The sequence below is a fragment of the Haemorhous mexicanus genome, chromosome 1, assembly GCF_027477595.1.
Source record: "Haemorhous mexicanus isolate bHaeMex1 chromosome 1, bHaeMex1.pri, whole genome shotgun sequence".
NCBI classification, from domain to species: Eukaryota; Metazoa; Chordata; class Aves; order Passeriformes; family Fringillidae; genus Haemorhous; species Haemorhous mexicanus.
The window spans coordinates 85,496,665-85,521,680 of NC_082341.1; the positions used below are offsets into that span (position 1 = coordinate 85,496,665).

At 40.2% G+C, this 25,016-nt stretch overlaps 1 protein-coding gene across 14 annotated transcripts in view; it reads left to right on the plus strand.

Annotated features, from left to right (window-relative positions):
- The window catches only part of IKZF1 (IKAROS family zinc finger 1), a 69,799-nt gene that overhangs the window by 21,812 nt on the left and 22,971 nt on the right, over positions 1 to 25,016 (plus strand). For 7 of the 14 annotated variants that reach the window (XM_059855333.1, XM_059855314.1, XM_059855323.1 and 4 more), the window contains exons 4-5: positions 22,329 to 22,382; positions 24,498 to 24,557. The exons of 6 other annotated variants lie outside the window; for them this stretch is intronic. In XM_059855333.1, the coding sequence (XP_059711316.1) occupies positions 22,329 to 22,382; positions 24,498 to 24,557 (114 nt within the window). The remainder of the gene's footprint in view (positions 1 to 22,328; positions 22,383 to 24,497; positions 24,558 to 25,016) is intronic. One more of the 14 variants, XM_059855350.1, reaches the window with a different exon arrangement.

Here is a 25,016-nt window from a genome sequence, read left to right on the forward strand (position 1 = left end):
TTACCATAGTCAACAGAAACAAAGACAATTCACAATATTCTGCTTTATGGATGATCTGTAGGTATCAACTCCAATGCTTGCAATGTTTGTCTTTTCTGTAAAGCTGCATGCACTTTTATCTCTTCTATTGCTCCTTTTTGCTAGCTCTAAGCCAGCTCTCTGAAAACAGTATACTAAAAAAATTAACTCTCACTTTTTACAAAAGGATGCGACTATATGCCCCAGGCATATTAGGAGCCATATGATTGCTGTGCACATTCTGGATCTTCATCAAAAGAAAATCTCTTAGGAATAAAAGAATACTTTAGGAGTGGTGTTTGGCCTGTATGATCCTATAGGTGTATTAGAGTTGAAGGGGCCTGTCTTCCTATATAGGCATGACATGGCAGTGAAGACAGGCTTGGTGTTTAGTACAACACTGCCATTGCCAAGTCCCAAGATCTGTTCCTCACTGTTATTTATTACCAAACTTAGGTAGATAAGAATGATCTGAAAAAGTAGTTTGAAGATTGAAAGATAGACAGGGAGAACATTGTAAAGACCAACTTTTGTTATCTGTGTGCATCTGGCGAGTGGGAGTTAGACTGTGGCCTGTGGTAACCAGCAGGCCCTGCATGAGCAGATATGACCCGCCAACAATTTCTCTCTGGGTGACTTTCCTAATGTCCCATCTGTTTCTTTCATCAAAAGGGAATCCCCTAGCATTTGGATTTATTTCAACATAGGGTTTACAGTGCATTCCACTTAACCTGTAACACCCTGAGGGATCATCTGTCCATACAGCATACACCAAGGAATTTGAGTCAGACATTTAATGAAGTCTCTACATTCTGGAGGGGTTTTTTTGTACACATAGGGCTATAGAGGTAACAATGGGAATTGAGAATTTGTTGAATGAAAAGAATAAATATTTACCTCATCCTACTGAAATTACTAGGTGAGAAATCTTTTTTTAATTTTAATCAGCCTGTGAGATAGAAATGTTCAAGTGACAGCTTGCATCGTCAGATTTGTAGTAACATTTAATGAAAGAATTTTTAACCCTGGAGACAAAAGTTTAATTACCTTTCTCATCAATTTAGCATTTCAAAGGTCAAAGATTACAGGAAATAAGCTATTTTTAAAAAAGAAAGGTAGGCTCTACTCTTCCACGAGTTTTTACAAATCTGCTTTTGTGCTTCATCCAAACATATTCTGAGACTTTAATGTGGTGCTACAGAGCTGATAGAAACATTTGAAATATTTCTCCTGCTCTAAGAAGCAAGGTGTTGAAGTCCTCTACTTGCCAGATTTTATTGGTTGCCTTTAGTTTTTGAATTATCATTTAAAATGACTATAGAGGGTGCTAATTTCAAAAAGGAGGTCCCAGAGGATCATGAAATGCATGTTTTAACATATGTCCCCAGGAAGGGGGGATGTCCAAAACATAGATTTCTTCTGACCAATGCAAAAATTATGAACGGGTGTGAAAGGATAATTTATGGAAGTAAAATCATCAACAGTTTCTAGTAATAATCCCAAATAGCACAGCAAAGCAGAAATGTATTGGAAGAGATGTCCTGGTCACCATCAAGACTCCTTATTTCTTTGATGAGCTTACTATGATTTTAATGTCCCAACCCCCAGAAAGCCATTATGTGTTGAGCAGCTTCCTTCTGCATGCTTAATTTCTGCTGCTCTGTCCACTAGATCTTCTTCCTTTCTTGTCCTATTCTCCATCCCAAATTTACTTCTCAGGCTGATCTGACACCTATAACATTTTATTGTTTTAATCTTGTTCTTTGCACCCATGTGCTCTACAGATAGTTTCTCTAGAAAACACAGTGAGCATTTTCAGCAATGTGTGAGATTTTCACAGCTCTTTAACGCTCTAGAGATTCTCTTTTATCATCTGTCCTAAATATCCTTTTGAAATCTTGGTCTGAGTTATTTAGAAATCCACTGAAAGTCCATTCCACTAAGAATTAGTGTTTTACAGCCTATTTTGAATAGCCCTATTTCCCATGGTACCCTATTGGAAATATGTGATTATTCTCAGTCTCCGCAAGTTTCAAGTTAAACGTTGTGTGCACCTTTTGTGGATGATCAATACTGAACATCCTGTGTGTGGTAAACAGTTGCAATTTAGGCCTGTTTGTGCTCTGAGACTGTATCCTAATTCAAGCCTTGTGTTGGAAGTTAATGAGTCAGTGATCTGTAGATCAGGCCCTACTTCATGGAGAAAGAGCCATTTGCTGCAGTGGTGGAATTTGTCTAGAAAGGTAGGCAGTGCCTTCCTTTGTCCATAACTGCTCATTCCGTAGGTGGCCATCACTGGATAAAAAAAGCCATCTCACAGTGTTAGTGGCCTCAGAAAGAGGCTGTGGGCTCACCATTTCTGCACAGACAGCTGTCTGGTGCTGCAGATGACCATAGACTTCTAAGACAGAAGTGAAATGTTACCACTGCAGTCACAGATTACAGTCTGGGCCTGGAACAAATAATGTATAGAGATCTTCGTTTTAAGAGGTGGGGAGAATTCATCTCACAAAATTAGTTTGAAACTGTCATACAATTGACAGAGTATACCCAAGTAACCAGTCAGGGTGATCATAGACATCAGTAAAAAAGAGACAAGATTCATATGAAGGTTAAAGTCTATTTGTTTAAAATAAATTAGTATGGGAAGAGACATTAAAAGGAAGATTTTTTGATATTTTTCTCTCCCAGTGGGAAATACCAAGTGATGATGTTGCGTCCCTCCCACAACTCAGTTATTGAAGCAGAAACCTGTGTAGCTGCAGGCTTCGGTGCCTGGCATCACTGGGACCCTGGCATTGCCTTCACACCCTGGGGTTCTCCCTCTCAGCCATGGGCATTCAGGGGTTGTAACCTGCATGAGGAGCTATTTACTGATGCAGGCAAGTGTCCCCTCTCTGTGCAGCTTTGATGCTTTATTTCCTTAAAAGGAGCTCAATCATTTGAGAGCATGGGCACAAGCATTGCTGAGGGGCCTCCAGGCAACCACAACCATTGCCATTACATAAATCTACTGCAACTCACACACAGCTGGGTGGAGACAGAGTAGAAGTGTGGAAAGGCTGCAGACAGAGGGGAAAAGCGAGGAAAGACAAAAGGGGAAGTGCCCCACCCCAGCTTGCAACATCAGGCCTGTGGTTCAGACAGGTCCAGCGCACTGGTGCCCCGGTAATGCTGCTGGGCAGGAAAAGGGGCTGAAGAAAAAGACTTTTGTAGCTAAACATCTTTGCACACTCCTCCTTGTGGATGTTCAGTGGCTATGAAGGCAGTGTCTTGTGGATGAATAATAAAGTGTGGCATGTGTGTGCCTGGACATTCAGAGAACCAAATTCCAAGAGCTGAAATAACCTGTGTAACATTTTATTTGCTCAGGTTTCAGATGGACATCTCTGCTGCTCAAAGGTCTGGAAGTGTGTAGAAGCTGATGAACCTTTATAAATAATCAGTGATAATTGCTGTCTCACCTGATGTAGCCCCCATGAGAGCAGAGAGAAAATTTATTAAGAGATGGTTTGGGGAGCTTTGAAAATAATCTTTAACCCTCCACAATGAAACAAGGCTTGAAAGTCCAACTGAGGAGTCTTCTGAAGGAATTGAAAAACTTGAAGCTGAAATATTTTAGGAACTTTTAAAAATAGGGAAGTCAGGAATCTCCCCTCTTGTTTGGTCTGAAGCCCCTATTTCTAACCCCAAAGTAACAGTCCCCAATATAGACTGGAATTGTATATTCTGAGAGCCTGCCAGTATGATGTATATTATTTTAAGGAGAATGCAGGAGATATTTTTGTCAGGATTATTTTAGTTTTGTCTGCAAAACTCTTATAGGGATTTGTGTAGAGAAGGGTGGGGGTGGTTTAGTTGGAGAAGGCATGTGACAAATTTCATGAAGGCCTTTAAATATGCTATACAGGATATAAGTTATATTCCAACCTTCAAAGGAATATTTTGCATGAGCATGTGAAATAGTGTGAAACAGAGTGAGGTGCAGAAGACCCTGGTATATGGGGCCACTGGGAATTTCCCGTTGTGCCAAGAGACAAGCTCTGACCTGTATAATGACTTAGGACTCAGAAAAATATGCATGAAGGCAAATGGAAAAATGCCCTATTACTGAAGGTGAATTCCTCTATCAAATTTAAAAATGCTTGCTGCAAGTAATGGAGAGTGAACATTTTCAGAATAAGCTTGCAAGAAATTTGTGGAAGTAAGGGTGACCCAGCTTGGAAAACAGAGCTGCTGCAGCCCCAGCATAGGCTGTGCTGCATGATGAGCTCAGTTCTCCCAACCTGTGCAAAGCCAGAACAGGCATGTAAAAATCTGCCTTCTTGATGCAACCATAGCACATGAGAAAATCAAAGCCTTGAGAACAGAACTGATCCTAAAAAAAGTTGTATTTTTACAATGATTTTTATTTAGTTTTGTGAGGATTTTTTTACTCAGAAGCATGACAGCAGCATGATTTGTGTTGCCACTGTGTGGCAACATGATATTACAGGAGGTGCTGAAGCTATGGTTTTTTTCTCCTATTTCTCCAGAGCTGTGTAGCTTGTGGAGCTGCAGCCTATTTCATGAGCACCTGCTGGGTAAAGCTGTGTTTTCAGAAGATAACATCACTACAAAAGTCAGGAAAAGCCTGGGAACTGTGCAAGTTTTGTTTGTTCAGTATTGGAGAGTAGCAAGCATTGCTTGAATAGGAGAGATGCAGTGTGTTTAGCTGTGTGGCTTTAGGTACAGAGATCGAGTCTGCTGATCTAAACTGCAGTGAGAGGAAGTTCTCTTTATCTGAGCAGAAGAGATGTGCCTCAGAGATAAGCCCCCTTCTAGCTGGGGAGTTACATTTATCTAGCAGGATCTCAGCAGTGGCTGCAGCTCAATTCAGAAGCACCAGGCTCTGGCTGGAAGATGGGCATGTTTTAAGCTCGGGAGGATGTCTGTAACTGCAGCTTTCAAAAATTCAGGTGATTTTAAGGAAATAATTCTTCATAAAAAGGTTGGATTCATCTACCAAAACCAGCCACCCCTCTGTTCTCTGTTAATTCTTACTTGCTCTTTGTTGTAGGCTTGCTTTTTGCTTTGAGCAAGTTTTCTCACACCCTGAGTGCTCTTGACTGCAGCCTTACCATAAACTTAACTGCTGGACTGAGGCACAGTGCAGGGGCTACTTAGCCCTACAGAGGTGATGTTTCAGAACCAGCTGCTCTTTTGGTCTTGTTCAGCCACTCCTCATACTTCTGTAATTTCAGCTCCTGCTATGATGGCTCCCTGGGAAGAGATGGTTTCTGGCTGCAGAGGACCTGCAGCTGTGCTCTCCCCTCAGATGTGAACTTCCCAGTCTCTGTCCCACAGTAAAATGTGCAAACACAGTGTCACTCTGGCTTAATCCACCACATTTGAGATTTGCAAGGAAGGATGTGCAGTGTGGCCATGCCTCCACAGTTTTCCCCAATGCAGAATAAGCCCTTTACGATAAAGAGAAGAGATGGAAGAGCTCCTTTTTGGAGCTGTAGTCCTAAAGCCAGGAGTGAACACCACTCATTGCAGCAGGACAGAGGTTTGTTCCCAAACCTTTTCCTTTGAGTTCACTATGTGAGGTTTCTTGAAGCCTCAGACAGCCTCTCAGGAGAAAGCTTTGCCTGGCAGGCAGCAGGTAGGTGTGACATAGCCACAGTGCAGGCTTACCCTCAGCATGTCATTTATGGTGGTGATGTGGGACCACAAAAAGCTGTTAATTTGTGAAGATGGATCAGCTAGCGTCCCAGGATTTTGGCTTCCAGACACAGCTTATCGGAAACTGTCACGCCTCATCCAGCTCTCTCCCTGAACAAGTGAGCAGAACAGCAGCCCAAAAGCAGGCTAGACCTCAGCCTGCAATGCAAGACATCCTGCTGCTCCCTCCCTCCCTCTCTTGTCTCCTCCCTCCCTCCCTTGTCTCCTCCCTCACCCATAGATTCTGTGTGGATTCTGTGTTATAAAGGTACACATGCAGGAACAAAATTCCTAGTAAATTAACCCTGGTGTGGGCTTATTTCTTTGTTTTTTTACACATCTTGAAGTTAGGAATAATGCCCAGCTCTTGTATTGCAGTTCAGGCTCATGTTTCTCAGAAGCATTTAGGTGTCTAAGTTGCCTGCATAAAAAGAAGTCCCAAGAAGGTATCTAATCTATTGTTTCTCCATTAGCCATAGTGACATGACAGGCACCAAATGGGATTTTTGGGAGTGAGTAACTCATACTCTATTAATGAAAATGTGATTTCAGTCCTAACATGACAAAATCCATACCTAAAAATGGAATTAAGGACCTGATTGAAGAATTGAAGAAAAAAAAAAAAGGCAGAGCAAACACAGAATTGTTCTCAAATTCCAGACAAAACAGGCCTGATCTAGGAAGAAAAGTTTAGGCACATATTTTCATCTTTGTTTTTCACATTCCATTTCTCTTGTTTCTCTTCCCTCTAAGATAGTCCAAAATTATCTTGCTTGAGAAGTGTAATAAATGTAGCAAAAATGGAGAAATATGACAGCATGAATTAACTTCCACTCTTCCAAGCCACATATCAGAGTTTAAAGACAAAAAAAAAAAAAAAAAAAAAAGGAGGGAAAAAAAAGGAGAAGAAGCTGAAGGGTAAGGAGAACTTTCACATGAACCTTTTTTTTTACCCTGGAAATGTTACTTCTGAGGAAGTGGCTCTTACCAAAGTTTTCAGTAACTTCTAGATTATTTCATGGAATGATTTGAGAAACTCACTTGTTCCCTGACACTTTCTTAAAAAATACATAATAACTGAGATCTTTAGAACAAATTGCTAATTCCTTCATATAACAGAGTATCTGCACATGATTTTGCCCTCCCTGCTGATTAAGTAACAACAGAAGTGTTTAATGCAATGAAAAGGTGGGTTTGAACTAAAGTTGGTGACACTTTCAGCTCATGTTGCAATTAATAGAAGAGGAAATATTCATTCTCCATATTTCATCATTTAGAAGCATCCTGTGTTTGTAAGAAGCTGTGATCAGCCAACATCCCTGCTATGGATTTGAACTTCCCAAATCTTTAGTGGTTTTTGAGTTTTAGGGGTTTTTGTCTAAGCTAAGAGTTTTGTGTTCTGATTTTTCATAGTGGCTTAGGGGTTTTTTGGAGGGAGATCCGTCCCTTCTCATTCACAGTAGTGTGCACCTCAGCATTACATGGGCCAAGTTATGGAACCTGTTTTTTCCTGCTGTGAATGTGTGTTGCAATGCTCGGAAGTGGTGGTAGTGGTTGGTGTTGAAGCAGGATGGTTTCATTAGCACCAAAACAGGGACTGTGAACTGGGGAACACTGCTGTTTCTGTACCTCTCATGCTGTGTCTGCATTTCAGATACATCTTCCAGTTCTTTCCATATGAAAATTTATTTTCAGGGGAAAACAACACATGGACCTATAGAATTCACTATGAAAAATATGTTTGCCTTATTATGGGGTTCTTGGGTTTTGTGCCAAGGTTTGCAAAGTGAAAACACCGGTGAGATTGAGGGAAATGTCAAATTGTGCATGATCCATCTGTACTCTGACCTCCAGCTGCTGTTATTCACAATTCAGGCTGTAAATGTCTCTGTCTTTCCACAGCAAAGCACTCCTCCCATTTTTCTCAAACTGAACCCATGAGCTAAGAAGTGAGAACATCCCTTCCCCACTGATATGGCACCTTCCTTTCTGAGTCAGGGTTTGTTCTTGTTCCTTCCATTTGTAACTGGCACCTCCTGTGGCTGGATGGTGGAGAGGAGGTGAGGAAGCCTTACTGGCCAGCATGGTCACTGGAGCTTTGTCTGCTGCTGGTGTGGATCTACAACAAGTCATCTAGAAGTCAAATGGGAACTAGGCTTTTCTGGGGAGGGGTTGAGTTTCCTGCCCATTTGTCCGCATAATGGCAAGTAGAAGTAAAAATGAAAGATGATAATTGTGCTAGCAAAAGGCTTCAGTGGCTTTGGAGCCCAACATATGAAATATATGAGGGTGGAATAATGGTAATGAGGCATTACCTCTGTTGTAGTATCACATTTGTTTAATCTTGCCACTACATTGCTAGTAGATCCTAGTAAAATTGGTATCCTATCATGGGCTTATTGTGGTGTTAAGTGGAATTCTTTTTCTCCTTGCGAAACAGACTAGAGAGGTCTGATATTGTTTATTCTGTAATCACACATTAATGAGTCTGTACATTTGCTGTACAGTATAAGCATTAATAATAAGCTCTTTCCTGTATTCAAAGAAAGAGACTGATTTATACCATACATGATACAGCCCTTGGTGTTTAGAAGACAATGCAAATATGTTTTTCATTTCTAAAGCTTTTTATAATTCATTTGTTCTCTTTAATATTCCCTTTGACATTTGAAATGACAATGTATTTTCCAGCCATCAGGACCCATTTATTCCATATTCTCCCCTTTGCATGTTTATATGTACATACATACATATATGTACATACAAATAAGTGTCTGTCAGCACACAAAATTATTTGCCTGCAAAACCAAGTTCTTCTGTGTTTATGTTTCTGTAAAAACAGTACACATATGCAAAAGAACATTTATCTTGAAAGCTGAGGTTTTCCTTCTTCTTTAGACCAAGCAAAGATGTACTCAGCAACATAAACACATGCCATAAAAATATTTTTTTCAAATCTAAAAGAGGAAAAGGTTAGTTCCTGCTAGCTTGTCTGTATTCCTATAAGAAACCTAACTGTAAATTCCATTTGGGAAGTGGGTAACAGCTGAGGAAGATCCACTTGTACCCACTGTGGCTTTTGTAGTCTGTGTAAAGTGGCTGGGCCAAGGCAGCTGTGAAGGTCATAGTACAAGAAGGGCCACCAAGGAATTAATGAAGACAGAGTGAGATGGAGAAAGGAGGGAGAGAAACACACATGCCCCCAAGTCTTCCTGTCAGCATTCTTTGCCTGAAAAGGCTCTCCTGCCTGCCCCTACTGGCTTAGCAGTGAGGGGTACATGGATCCTGAGGATTCTCCCCTGCAGCTCCTAAGTGCTATTCCTCCTTGCATTCAGGTGCTCTATTTACTAATTCCTTGCAGTATTATAGAAGTAAGGCCTGTAATGAAGAGACAGGGAAACATTCATGAAATGTTTTTCTCCAGAAGATTCTTTTGCAGTCCTATACCAAATTCATGACTGCATAGTGAAGCTTTGGGGGGCATATAATACCCTCAGCAGAGGGAGAGATGGGTGACATATTGAAATAATCTAATGGAAAATGCAGACATAATATCTTGTATCTCTCGTGTGAGATACAGCTTTCCACTGAAAGCTTATGCATGCCTAACTTGATAACTTTCTTAGACATGTTTCAGTAGCTAACTGAGCTAACAAATACAAAAGCACAGTCAAAAGTACTGGTGTAATAAAGGTAGTGATGGACCCCTCTGCTCTTCTGTCCCAGAAAGCAATTTGTATTCAGGGAATCTCCTTATGCACATCTTGGGGAACTTCAGGTAAGTTCAAGATATAACTCCTCTCAAACACCAGGCTAGTTGAGCACAATTCAGTCCCCTGCCTTCCTGTGTGAGAATTCATGTTTTCTCTGTAATGGTGGTTTTTTTCACTCCTCTTTTTTGCCCTCGGTGAAACAGAGCACAAATAGTTGCCTACTTCCTGAGAACACAGTGATCCTCACATTTTGGGCTGCGGGTTGTGTTTTTCACGCTCAGGCATAGGATGGGAGTTAATCAGATAGCCATGGGCAGCTCTAGCAAATAGCACATTTGCATCAGCAGGAGCTAGTTTCAGCAGACTTGCCGGGAAGGTTTTCTGCAGCATGCCACCATCCTGTCCTACTGACAGGCACTGCACATTCATTTGACGAAACAGATGACAATAGAAAATGAAACTTTTAACGTTCTCTTCTTAAAACACTTGAGAACCACCTTACCCTGAGGGTGTGAGCCTGTGATTCACATCAGCTTTCCTGGGACTCCATGATGAATTTGAGGTAAAGGAATTTGAAGCTGTGGATGAGCCATACTTCATTTACCCAGGTGGCAAGGAGATATCTTAGAACCACTCTAATGCAAGTGACAATCCTGATGACTTACAGTTTCCAAGAGTCTAAAGGCCTTCAAATGGAATATTGGGATTACTGAGATTTGAGTGTCTTATGTGCTCAGAAATAACCAGCCATTAAAATTTTGTCTTTTTGTGTTGGACAAGTAACTTCAGATTCAAAGCTGACTTTTTCTCTCTTCTAAATGAACAAAGCATCATTCATCAGTCACAGATTTTTTCATTTTTCCATTTTGCCTCACACTTAGTCCCACCATACTGTCTGGGTGTTAATACAAAATTTAGGGGCTTTATGAATCCTGTTTTGGGCACTGCTGATGTACTCTGTCTGGCTTGGTAGCAACAAGGACGTGCAACTTGGTAGTTCATGGGAAAGAAGGTTTCCTGATATGTTACAACACGTTAGGACACACATTTGTTTGTTTCTACTCTGGGAATCCATCATATTTGGTGAAAACACAATGCAATGTCTTATCCTTTGGAATATTTGAAAAGCACTTTAAACATAAACTGGGCAGATGCTTTTAAAAAGATTCTTCCAAGTAAAAGGCACTTATACTGGCTAGGGCACGCGACTAGGAACAGAGAGGAAGTTTGACAGAAACTTTGCATGCTAGACATTTTCAAATATTCCATAAATGCTGAGATGGCAGGAAATGCCAACAATGATAGCCTAAATAGATCATTAACCCTTACAAGAGACCAAGTTTTGATCACCCTCTGAATGCTGGCTCCAGTTTTCACAGCACAGATCTTGTTCTAGTTGCATATAATTGTGTGTCCTTTGTCAATTTTAGCTCTTGCTGTTGGTGTTAGACTGAGAAAGGGAATGAATTAAGCTTGGGGTTTTTCTACTGCCTTTTTTTTCCAATTGTTTTGTTGGGACTTTTTTTTTATTCTCATTTTACTTTGTGGCACAGGGCTACTGGAAAAGAACCTCTGTTACTCTAAACACTGCACAAACACCAACAGAATACCCCAAAGAATTTACAGTCTAATTAAGGCTATATATATATATACATAATTGATTAATTAAGCTTTACAACTTCTAGCCAAGGTGAGTGTAAGGTGGGGCAGAATGAAATTTAATCAATTCTTCTGTGCAATCTAAACCATATACAATATTCTGGAGACCAGAGAGCAAATTTGTTTTTCTAACACATGCAGCAAAACAGTCTTGTGTGTTCTTCTCCAGGGTGCAGTGGGATTGGTGTGGTTCAAAATACTAAACTTTGTTTTAAACCACATCTCTTCAGCTTGAAAAATAAGATTGAAAAATATAAAACAGGCAAAAGTAAATAAATTAAGGATTTGGTGATTGTACATGAGGGAATAAAATAAATATTGTCCATGAATTATTAGATCACTTGGGAATCAGGAGCTAATTAATTTCCTGACTTCTAATTAGTCTAGATCTTAGTACAGAGGAGTAATCTACTGTATCACTTGGACTTCTGGAAAAAGAGGAGGGCTGATTCCAAGCTCTGTGCCTGATTTGGAAAGGCAGTAATCCTGGGTTGTACCAGTGCAGTGAATGAAATTTCAGCCTGGTGCTGATGTGACTGAAGTGAATGAGGTTGGTCTTGGGAGGCTGGGCAGCTGAAGATAAAGTAGAGACAGAAGCCCAAATTTCAGGGTATCAAATCCATACTTTGGTCCAGACTTTTCTTTATGTTGAAATGCTTCTGAAGATCTTTTGCATTTAAGAAAAAATACTCTAGCAATTTGGTTTTGGAGTGAGTTTTCACACCTCATAACTGAATGTGTATGAGAAGCACCATGCAGCTGAACTGGAGATGAGAGTTTTCGGTTTTAGGTCACTTCCCACACCAGAGGCTGAGCCCCTTCCTTCTCTCCTTTCTCAGACCAATGATTATTTTGTCATGCTGGCCTCGGTGTGGAGGATAATTTAAAAATTCTTTAGCTATTAAACAGCTTATGCATTTTTCTTTCTTTGAGGTAGTTGCCTTTGAGATTTTTACATCTCTCTTGGAACAGAGTGATAGCATGGGAAAAGGTCAGTTGAGGAAAAATAAAATGTCTGATTCTGCATCAGTCTGAGGAAGAAAAATTTACTTATTGACCTTGAACAATTCTGGATAAGGAAGAGCTGGCTGAGGGCTCCAAGCATTTGCTATCCAGTATTTTATAGGTAGAACCAAGGTTTATTAGACTGGACAGAAACTCTACCCTTATATAATTCTGTAGGATGCGTCACAGACTATGAGTAGCATTTTCATAAATATATAATAATAATAATTTTATGTAATTTTTTGGAGCTACTACTTTTGCCTACTCCATGGTCCCTAATCGTCTTCTGTGGAACACTTACTGGGACGGTGACTAGTGCATGGCCAGATTTCAGCTTTATGAGTTAAGACACTTGGGAGGCATGTACCTGAATAAAGGAATCACTCTAAGCAGGAAAATGGCTTTTGAGTTCCCCATTAAAAAAGAAAAAAAAAAAAAGAAGGAAAAAAAAGGTTTATCCCCATTTAAAATTAATTGAAAAATGTGCTGATAGGGAAGTAAGGGCACATGATGGATTAAATGCCTTTCCCATGGCCACACAGGAAGTCTGTCACCAAGCTAGGAATTAAACCTAGATTTTATCAGTCTGCATCCAGTGCCTTGCCCCCATTTCAGGCTGAAAAATTTTGTTTGTTATCAAATTCTCTGTAGGCTGAAGCAGTAGGACACTGAGAGCGAGAATGAGTAATATTAGAGAATAAATACTATTAATAATTGGTGAGAAACTGAGAAGAGTTCTGGATCAAGTATTACCCATTTCTACTGCCATTTAATGTTCTCTTTTTCCAAGTTTACATCAGCATAAAAATCCCCTTGTGGTATTGTTCCTTAATCAAATTGCTTGTGCCTTTCCCTATGGCTAGGCTGGCAGTGGAGCCCAATGCTTAGCTGTTTCCAACTGTTCTGGTTTAACAGTAAGTAACATTATGACTGGATTGGCAGAAGAGTAATTCTATTTATGCCACTTTTGCTTTACATTTCTCATCCAAAGTCAAATAGAAAAAATGCATCCGTTTCCCGTGGAGAACATCCATGTCTATGTTCTCTCTTACTGTACTCATTTGAGTTAACAAAACATTATTTTTCTTGAGCTGCTGCATGACTGAATTTTATCCTTGCAAATGCTGAACTACATCAAGAGGGGTTCTATTGAAATGAAAACCAGACCACGACCAGTAAAGCCAGAAGAAGGCAGGTCATGCCTCTAAAATCTGAAATAAGCAGAAGTCCGTATCGATAGTAGGCAGGATATGACAAGCTAGGCAAAATCTTCACAATGCTCATAGCTCCTCTCACATAAATGTACAACTTGGTCATTGCCAGCCCTACAAGAACAATGCACTGTGTAAACTGTGTCCTCTTAGACTAGAGGTACTGGTGCTGTACCTGTAGGCAACTGGGAGAGCAGTAACAGCTGCAGGATGGGACATGCAGTGCAGGTCTCCAACAGCAATTCCGTCTCAGGAACTGTTGCCATTCATTGGAGGATAGTGCTAACTCCTTCCTATGCAGGTAGGAAGTCCCATATATCCCAAATTACATTAATGTTAGCTGAAGAGATAAACACTGCTCAGGTGGCCCAGAGGACACTTTCTAATTTACAGATAAATGGTGGGGAGAAGAGCTGAACCTGCTGATATTCTGTGTTCAAGAGTATTTCAAAGAAAGTGAAACCTTACTAAAACCCATTTCTTATCACCTCCTGACAGCCTGTTTTGTGGGGAATAGCCCCAAATGGTTTTGACAGTTCTTCTAATAAGGTAGCTTTCATGCAGTGATGAACAAATAAATATACCATAGTACACCTTTGTGTAGCACTCCTGCCTTTATTTACATGCAGGATTTCACCATTATCTTCCTGAGAAACTACAAAATTCAGTTAGTCACCAGACAAGACAAAAACTGGAGCTTGACTCAAAAATTATGCATGACTGTTAGTGTTGTGATATTTAGAGAGGGTCATTCCTCACATTTTTACTTTCTACTTAGCTTTTTATCAGACAAATTCTTGCTTGAAAGTCCCCAAGAAATGGAAGAATGTAAAAAGCTGGTGCTCCCACTCTGTTCTTAAAGAAGTCCATGTTCTGTTTTATATCTATTTTGCCTGGAAATGAAGAAGAGAAAATTCTTCATGTGAATTTCAAACGCTTTCTTCTCCAGCCAAGTTTCATTCTGAACAAGTGGGACACATGATCTCAGTGGAAGGACTTCCTAGGTTGTCTCCATCCTCTGCCAGCCAGGCGGAATTGCCCAGTTAGGCAATCCCTGCTCTGCTTTAGCCAGTTTCCTTCTGTACTATTCCACTCTGTCCCCCACGGCTAGCTTCAGCAAAAAAGGCCATTGTCTAATTGTGCCTTTGATATGAAGGTAAGGAAAAGGCTGGTGGTTAGTTCAGGTTTGGAGGAGTCCAGCTGCACACAGAGAACCACAGTTTGGTGCCTGTCTTAAAGTAGATGGGGAAGGGAATACATGTCAAGTGTGTAAATGTCAAAGAGGAATAGACATCTGGAAGATTAGTGAAGAGGCAAGAAAGAGCTAAATCTCTCCATCTTTTTGTTAGTTAATTTTTTTTTTTTTTTTTTTTTTTTTTTTTTTTTTTTTTTTTTTTTTTTTTTGCGCTAAGCCACTAAGTATAATTCCTGGTCTGTGCTTCCCTTTATGTCACTTCTCCATAATTCTTAGCATTTCAGTTAGGCTGCTATCTCTTGGCTGCTTCCTCTTTTCCTGCTTTCCTATATTTCATTATTTGCCCTTCTTCCTCTTAGAGTACTTTTATAACAGAGTGAGGAGGATGTGGAAATGTTACAATGTGACACACAAACTGCAGTGTCACAACTGCAGCTCTTTTGTTTCACCTCCAGGAATGCAAAGAAGCAGATCAGAGTGGAGAGGCGGGAGTGGGTAGGTGAGTGAAGGAAGGGAGAGATTTATAAATAGGGAAGGGAAATGACAAAAAAGTCAGAAAGTTTCCAGCTTGGTAACCTGAGATAATAGCTTTCTACATAGTTAAAGGTAATCCCAAACTGAACCATCACTGTGTCCTTGAATGCAAAGGAGAGATGCAGGCAGTGCCAGTGTAGGGGCCTCCCACAATACTGCTGCAAGAGAGGCGATAGAGCCATGATGTGTTTTTGAACTTGCCTGAAGAGATGAAATCTGAGCAGAGATCTAGACCTGTATTGTGCACAGTTCTTAAAACTGTCCTTTCAAAACAACAGACAAACAAATAAATAATAGAACCTCCAAAGAAAAACTATTCTTAGGGCCCATGTCTGTATATGAAGTAAACCTTTGGAAGATAACATGGTTGAAAATGAGAGGCTGTAGCTCTCTTGAGATATCAGGCAGCTGGAAAAACTCACTCTCAAGGATTTTTTTCCAGCTGCTTCCTAGGGCACCCATTAGTTAGAGCCTCTCCTCTCCTCTCCTCTCCTCTCCTCTCCTCTCCTCTCCTCTCCTCTCCTCTCCTCTCCTCTCCTCTCCTCTCCTCTCCTCTCCTCTCCTCTCCTCTCCTCTCCTCTCCTCTCCTCTCCTCTCCTCTCCTCTCCTCTCCTCTCCTCTCCTCTCCTCTCCTCTCCTCTCCTCTCCTCTCCTCTCCTCTCCTCTCCTCTCCTCTCCTCTCCTCTCCTCTCCTCTCCTCTCCTCTCCTCTCCTCTCCTCTCCTCTCCTCTCCTCTCCTCTCCTCTCCTCTCCTCTCCTCCTTTCAACTTGAGTGAATTAAAATTACATCATAGCAACTGTTGTAGGAGTTGTTCCAAACTTCTAGGCCATGACAGATGCTAAGGAGATAAACAACTGTGGGTAGGGAGGAACTATGTCCAGACTGTTCTTTGTGGAAGAAGTTAGAGGAACAGTAGGTAAAGGTTTCCTGTTAAACCAAGGGGAGAAGGGGGAAGCTGTAATACCTTCTCAGCTATGGCTGCAATTGGACTCAAGTTTCACAGCATTCTCAGTGTGGGTTTACTTTTTCTCCAGCCCCCCACCACCCCACCACGGGAAGCTCAGGTTGTCTTAAAAATCTAAATATTACTAAAAGTCAAAGAGATTTAAGATAATTCTGATACTTCAAAATTGCTCTCCATTGCAACACAGTTGCTTCCAGTCTCTGTGGTGCTGCAGCGGACCAAAGATTTCACAGTCTCCCTCTGGTGCAGATTGGAAAGCAATAGCTGAACCATTTCTGGGATTTGAAATGCCAGTGCAGGTCCTTTTTATTAACTACTGCACTACTGATCAACTTACAGGTTATACCAAATAGTTTGTGAGGAGGTAACGAATGTCTGCTTGCACATGCAGGCTGAACAGAGGAAGCTTCTGAGATGACTGGATACCCAAGATTTAGATACAGAGCTTGAGACAGTGTTCTGATTTCTTAGTGGCTCAGCATTTTCCAGGGTGATCTGTTTTCTGACAATCTAGTTTCATTACTATCTGAAGTTGGGGTGCCTCAAATGTTAGTTGCTTTTGTAAAAATCTTTTGCTTATAGACAAGTGTTAAAGGAATTGTTAGGCCTATTGATATGAGTGGAAGAGTATTTGAACACTAGTTAGATCTTACTGGATTATTCTGTTCTATACCTCATCCAGAAATAAAGGTTTTGATGGAATAATTTCTGTTGCCTGAATTATATAAATTTCTGATGTTCATAATAATCAGTTTTGGGCTCCTTGTCATAATTTAGTTTAGTGATTGGAGCTATTGGAAAATATTCAGTTTAAAAACTATTTTTTTGAAAGACTTGTCCCTTGAAGCTCTGCCAGCAAGGTGTTGGCTTGGATGATTTGCTGTTCTATACAAGTTAAGAAAATGTTTGCATTTTGATATAAGATACCCAGCATGGTGGTTGTGACTGTCAGAAGATGGTGATCTTGACTGTGTTTTTACAGTGAATTTCAAACGTTAGATTACTGATTCAACAGAGGTAAAACAATTTTAAAACCTTTTACACTCACTAGCCTTAGATATTGCTGAAGAATTGTTCAGAGTTTGAGGAAGCTGCACCTGAGTGGATTGCCTCTCTCTTCTAGAAGCATGGTGATACCTGCACCAGAAACTCAGCTAAACTTCAACTCTGCAACATAGTTACTTTCTGGTTTTGGAGACACACTTCAGGACAGGAATAGGGACTCCTAAATTCAGTTTCAAATCACAGATGAGGTGTGATTGCAGATCAGAGTTAGGAAGTTCAGGTAGGATGCTGTAATATCTTTTATATATAAAATTATTTAATCTTAACTTCTGACATATTTTTCTCCACATCTTTCTGAGAAACTCATCTTTTTAGAATATTATCTCCTTCATCTCTTGCAGAAAGCTAGTGGAGTCTAGGTTTTTCTCTTAACACTGCACTCAAAGACCCGAGAAAACAATATTCGACTTTACAGTTGTTGTATGCCTCACGGAAGAGGCACCCAATGTCAGGGATGACTTATCATAACAACAGTGTGGTTAAGGATGGATTCTGTTCAGGAAAGGGAAGGTGTGCTTGTTTTTCCTGAAGTAAAAGAAAGAAAACTGCAAGCATGGAAAATTATATAGAAGTGAGAAAAGACAAAAGTCTCTTAAAAATGTGTACTAAAATGTGTTTGTAGACTTTCAGAATAATTCAGATCTCTGAGAGCTTGCAAGTTTGCCAGCATCATTTGGGGTTTCTTGCCATTTCAACATAGAGGATTGATTGCCAGAGAGGGAATACAAGTCACTGTAACAAAGCATTTTCTGTGATACACAGTGGGAAAGAATTGATATTGTCCTGACATTTTTCCCCTCAGGGGCTATCAGGTATGTCCATGTTCAGAGAATTTCTTTGAGATTTCTGTAGAAAAATTTTTGCCTCTTCCCCAGAAGATGTAGATAAGGATTTCTTTTTTCTGGAAGGTTGAGTACACTCTAAGCAAGTAAACAGCATTGCAAAGCTTTCTCATAATATTTATAAAATCCAAAAAGAAGAATCCACAATAGCATCTGGAAAAATAACTGAGCACTCAGTGTTAACATACGTAAAACAGGCTCCGTAATTCAGCATCAACTTCTTTTCACACTCCTCAGAGAGAATATCTACTTTATCACTTCTAAAGTGATGACTGTATTTTATTTGCTTTAGTCTAAAATAAGCTTTCGATATCCCTGTTGGTTTTTTCTCCTGTGTCATATGAGGGGGGCAGAGAAGATTCTGCTCAGCAATTTGTGTTTAAAGTAGGCAAGTTAATAAAATTTTCATAGCGTGTTCCCTCCCAAGTGCTGAAATGGCTGGCTTCCTCCCCACTTCATCCTCTGACCTCTTCTCAAAAGAGGACTTTGACAGTGCAGAGCTTTGGCAAAACACCCAATGGCACCTCCCCAAACCTAAACACAGCTGCTTGGTCTAAATTTAGACCTACTGACCCTTTGACAGCTATGGGGAACTATGCACATAGGTGCAAAATGTTGCTCATGGCATCATAATGATAGCTGAATTGTCCCTGGAAAAGTCCCTGTGTCCATTCACTGATAGCGAAGGCACAGCACATTGTTAGCACGCATGGACTTGTTAACACAGATGGACTTGCAAGGGTCTGACCCTGAGACAGGGTAGCTCTGCACCCCTCCAGGCACAAAAATAAGGATGTGCAAGAAGATCACTGAGGTGGTACATTAAAAGGGGAGGGTTTGCAAAGAAAGGCTAACTTTGCATTCAAGGCAAGGCAAATTAAGATTCTCTGAAGGAATATAAAAAATAGTTCATCTCCCTGCCTTTCCCTGAACCACAGAATCAAGGGTACTTCATTGTTCCCAAGTGGTGGTTCTGTTCTTCGGGGCAGCGACTGTTGCCTTCATCTGGTACCTTACCAATACCCTCTGTTCGTGTTCAGATTTCACAGGCTTTTCTCTTGGTCAAACAAGCTTAAAACTCCCCTTCTAACTACAGTTCATATTTTTCATATGTAACTGATCACCTTGTCTGGTTTTAATTGTGTTTCTACACTTTTTAACCCCTTTGCCTTGTTAAGGGATGGCCACAGTAACTCCCAGAAGAGCCTAGCTGTTTCTTCCATCTTGTAGAGCTTCTGGTCTGCCTGTTGAATCTCAATATACTCTTTCCTCTTCTCCAAAACACTAATCTTTGCAGGTGCATACTCCTTTCATGTTCTCCCAGCTGCCACGTGCAACTGCCTTTAGCTGGAGTTTTGTTGCATTAGTTGAAGATAGGTCAACACCCATGACTTTCACTAAAGCGTGCTTTGTGGAAGGATTAGAGAAGGGAAAAGCCTTTTAAATGTTAGGATATCATATATCTGAGGCTTTGCTTTTCCTGGATAACTGTTGCTGTGTGGGGAAGAGTGTAAGCCACAATGGTTGTGCCGGCAGTCTTTTTGGAGAATGCAGCTTTGGAGGTTCCAGTCTCAGCACATGGGCGTCTGGGTTCATGGACACACCTGTGTGAGCTGAGAATGTATTGAAGTATGGTAGATTTTTTTACCTCACTGTTATGCGTTGTTTCTTAAGGTTGCTTTGCTTTTTAAAAATTTCCTGCTAAGGGCCCTCTTACTACTCCTTCATCACTTAAAGCCCATATTAAAAAAAAATCTGATGAAAGCAGAAGAGACAAAAAATTTGAGAATGAAAAGTGCTGTTATTACTATCATTTGTCAGCAAATCTTTCTCTCCAGTTTGAAAGTGTTCCCAGCTTACTTCTCAAAGCAGAGAAGTGTCAATAAAGTCTGTTACCAGCAAACCTGCAACAGTTCCCTTAGCTTCTCCATCAAGCAGCCAGTAAAAGATGCAGAGCATTTCCAATCTAGGAAGCATGGATTACACATACATGTAGAACTTGAGAAAGGTTTAGTATGGCTTTTCCTGACAGTGCTCTTTCTCTTGCCTTTAAAGTCTAGTTTTACTTGTAGTTCAAATGATGAACATCAAACAGCCAGGTAGTTAACTGTCCTTTGGAAAAACAACTTGAATCCAGTACAAAATGTACCAGGAAGTGTCACAACAAAGACAAGAAATATGAACTAGACCAGCCTCTTGGTTTGGTTACAGATCATTTCCTACTGAAACACAAATTTAGAAAAGTGTATAAAAGGCACGCATTTTCAAGTGTATATTTAAGGGCATTATTTGAATCTGTCTTTAATCAGTGCATCTTTACTGGTCCTTTAGAAAATTCCTGTAGATAGCTAACAGGAGGCTGCTGGGAGAATGTACAATGGAGCAAAAGCCACTTTTTGTACCTAGAGAGGACATACTTTGTTAGTTGTTTTGTTCACTTTTTTGATTCCGTACAGTTTGATTTCACTACAGCCCCTAGAAAAACATGTTGATGGGCTTTGCAATGCAGTGAAGCACAGTTCCCTGCTCCTTTCTGCTGAGGACAGGCTGTGCATGCTGACAGGCGCTGGCGCTGGCTCATGAGGTGGGCACCTCCCCCAGACAGTAGCAGGGAGAAGTTGCAGTCATGGGTGATGACATGGGTGGAGCTCCTCGCACCAGTTGTCCCGTGGGAGATAGCTTATCTGTGGATGCCTGTGTTTCTGGAATAATATCCATTTGATTGAAAGCCAGAATTAGAGTAGGGAAGAAATTGGCTGCCAAGGGCTGATTGGCACTTGGAGTCAAAGGAAGCAGCATAGACCCTGCAGCGAGGATCTCCTTATCCATCAGCACCAGCCTCTCTACATGCAGGTGTGTCCCAGCAGTTCCTGCTGCTACTCCTCTTTCTATTATTTTTGTTTCCCTTTGAAAATGCCCTCTAACTTTCAGCATTTTACACAGAAACACGCCACAAACACTTGATTAACACTGCCAATGCAGTGCTTATGTAGAAAGGAGGGAGTAGAAGAGTAATTTTTAAGAGTACTTGGGTGCATCTCCTTTTTCTGTAGCTAAATAACCAGTTCGTTTGATCAGTCCCATCTCTGTTCTGTTGTGTCATCTGAATTAGACTGAAGAGCTCAAGGCATTGCATTATGATTCCTCTGCTCAGACCCTTTGTTGTCATTTTTCACACCCACACAATTATTCTTGTTGCTTCAGAGCTCATAAGGGAAAGAAACTATTAATGGAAACATAATTTAAGGTAAAGAATTGGTTGTTTGTTGTCAAGTCTGGCTGGTGAATAATGACTCCTTAAAGATTCTATGGAAAGACAACTTTCATTTCTGAGAATGGCACTACACCTGCAGTGCTCTTGTGGGGTGAGAACAGAGCTGACACCATAGTAAATGACCATGATATAAAAAGGAAAGGGGGAAGGATTTCAGTGCATAAAACCAAGTGCTAAAATTTTCGTATGCTGTTAAAAAACAAAATAACTGTTATGTCTTGTATCAGAAATAACAGGTGGGATTGCTGACAATATTGTTTTCTGAGTACCTATGTAAACAAGAAGAGATCCTGTCTGCATTTATTGACATATGTTGGCATGCTGAGGTGATTTATTTTGGCCTGATAAGTGGGGTTTCCTCATCTTATTCTGCCTTTTTTCACAATATTTTCTATCATTTGTTAGACAGGATGGTGTTAAAGTTTTGGTTCTTTCACCGTTACAGTGATAAGCTACTGTTCAAATCAGTCAGGTAGGATTGCTGGTTGAATAGTTATGGTGTCTTCATGAGAACTCCTGGATTTTAATGCTAAGATTTAAGCATCAACTAATATCAACAAAATACTTCTGACTTGTCTTGAAATAAAAAGTGAGCCATGAAAACAAAAAATTACAGGCACCCAAACTATTTGCAGACACTTGAAGAGAAATCTCTCTCTGCTCTTGGCTACAAAGTACAAACAAGATATTGCATGACACAAAACCGAATTATTTGGATTATTTTCAAATAAAGTCTTAAGGATAAGTTCTTAAAGGCAGATATATGCCACAAGATACAGTTTAGTACTTACTGGGATAAAAGGTCAAATCCCATTAAAATCAAATAATTGTATTGTTTAAATGCCTCAGAAGCTTCAGTGTGATTTGTCTTTGTCTGCTACTCTTTAAATACCTTTGATAGCCAGGTCCTATGCTTTTTTACTTCTTTAAAAATCCCACTGGAGAACAATATGACTTGGGAGGTGAATCCCCCCTTCCAAATAGAATTATGGCCCAGGTACTGAGACCTATGCCATTGCCAAAATCTCACAAAACTGAAAGCATTTTACAGCTGGGAGGGACTCTCATAGCTAAAAAAGAAGGTAAATTGGCAGTAGATTGTAAACAAATTACTAATTGTTCCCATGCATCTTTTTTCCAGCTGCCTATTTCTCTGTCCTTCGAAAGCCACCCTCTACGTCCAGTTTCCCAGGAGGTCTGTTTGTTTTCTCCTTTCTGCTTGCCATCAACTCTTTCACTCATTGCAAAATGCCTCCCTTCCATCTCCATGTTGCTCAGCTCTTCCCAGGGAAGTATGACGCTGTCTGCTCTCATACCATCCTGCTTTTGTGACTGCCCCAGCCCAAGTCTGATGTGGAGCCAGCAATGCTGCTCTTCAGTGATAAATTATATCATCACCTCTCTCCCCTTTGACATATCAATTTATTTTTTTTCCAAGACTTGCGTAAATCACCTTTAGCCATAGATTACTGAACAGCTGTTTTAACATTAATTTAAAGTGCTCTTCAGAAAATCCAAAGTGAAATTTCCAGTAAACATAATAGACCACAAGGGACCCAGCCAGTGCCCTGGTTTTGGGTAATTTTTCCACACTCTGGATAGGTAAAAAGGAGCGGGGGAAAGCTGTCAGTCCAGTGACATCAAAGAACTCTGCACCCCTTCCATAGAAAAAATGGTTTGTATTAAACAGCCCTGAATTGTGATAATGTGTACAAAGGGAATTAAATACCGAGCCTTTTAAGGTCACCTCTGACCAAATTGAAGTAAATTAATTAATGAGTAATTTCTTAATGGTGTTAGAAGAGCCAATGAGAAATTATTACCATGAGTTATTTTAAAGCTATTTAATGAATGCATGTGTGTGTACATAGCTATGGATGTGTACAGAAATTATTTCTACAAAAACTGTGTTGGGTAACAGTTTCAGAAAGTGGTACAAAGTCTGAGTATACATGAAAAATATGGTTTACAGGTATTTTTCACATCATTGCTGCTCCATAAGTGATTTCTCTACTATAACAAAGGAGGGGCAAGAATCACTCTCACAAAAGTAGAAAACACTGATCGTTTTTATTTTCAGTATAAGCCCCCAAGGGAAAAAAAAAAAAAAGAAAGTATACCCTGCCTTCCCTATTATGTAGATTTAATAAAATTCCTTAGCATTTTTACTGGAGTGATTTCGCTCTCCTGTTGTGTCTCCTGCATCAGTGGGACTCTTTTCACTAGTTCTTGAGTTGCAGACAGATTCATAAGAAGTACTAAGTTTGAACAGGGAGAGATTTTTTTGTTAATTAGACCTATAAAATTTCTGTGAGGACCCAGGGTGAGTCAGGTGCCCTCAATGTCTACCATCTCTCACTAGCAAAGTGAACTTTGCATGTGAACTGAACCCCTGCCATGAGCTGCACTGCCAAATGGATGCACATCCTGGTACTCAGCCTGGTCTGCACAGGGACATTCATTGAGCAGTACAGCTGCAGCAGTCCAGGACGTAGCTGTGGAGAGCTTAAGTGCATATTGGCTGGATCAATATCCTTGTCATTGCTTATGTCAACTAATGAACTTCAGCATTACTTGTATCAGCATGCCCAATGGCATGGTAATTTGTATATGACTACTTATAATATGCAGGATATAATATATTTGTACAACTGTTCTTTGTAACTACATTGTGAGGACAAGCCTTAGAAGTACAAACCAAAAATATGCCAATATACACAATAAAAAATACATATATGTATAAACCTGAACTCCCTCTTCTTCCATTGCATAAGACCAGCAGGCACAAGAGGAAAACAACACAATTTCACTTTTTATAACTGCAGAGACTAGAAACAAGGATGTGTAAGAATCCGTGTAATACAACAAGGAAGTGTAAGAGATTTCTGTCACAGAAGGAGGGCATATTGGCAAAAAATAATTTCTGAGGAAGCTGCACTGTAAGGGCCTGCATTGACCCTTTTGAGACTAGAGTTAGCAAGAGTTCCTCTTGACTTCAGCAGGAATTACTGCCCAAGCAAGGGGAATACCCAAGAGCACATTATGCTTCTAGAAAACATGATAATACTTGTTGGCTGCTTTGGAAGAAAAGGGCATTTTCGCAAATGGGAATTGTTCTAGACGAGTCAGGATTCCCCTGCCAGCTGTCCTTCTCCTGTTCCTCCTTCATCCTAAACTGCTTATGTTGCTTCTGTGATGATAGTTTTGTCTTTCTCCTAGGTATTTATCTTATAGCAATAGTGCCATCTTCTTTTACATTTACTGCTAGCAGTACCACAAACCAGCATCCTGTTTGCCTTCTTTATTGCAGCTGCATACGGGGCGGAAGGCTTTAGGGACTTTCATGCAATAATTCCCAAATCTTTTTCCAGTAAGTATACTGAAACTCAGTTCACTACAGAGCATTTCCATCTAGTTCCTACTTTTATGATTTTTTTGTTTGTGTAATTTCATTTCTGAGTAATGTATGTTTTTCTGCATGTACTTAAGTAGTCTGATCTTTTTGTTTTGTTCATGTGTATTTTGTTTTAACTTAACAAAAAATCTGCTTCAAAATCTACGTTCTCCAAATCCCTGGCAGGCAAGGAGCCTATAATTGCTTAGTAAAAATGCATATTTATTATTCTTATAACTGAAAGGGAAAAAAAATTACATGTAAATTGTGGAAAATTGTCATGTAATCAAGCCAAATATTTCTATTGCTTCCATTTGCCATGGTGAAAACAGCAGTATGAGGTTGTAGCCCGTTAAATTTGCAGAATCAGTTCTGTTTAACCAGTCATGCCATCTTTTTAAGTCATTGTTTGGACATTGATTTTTTTTTTGGTAT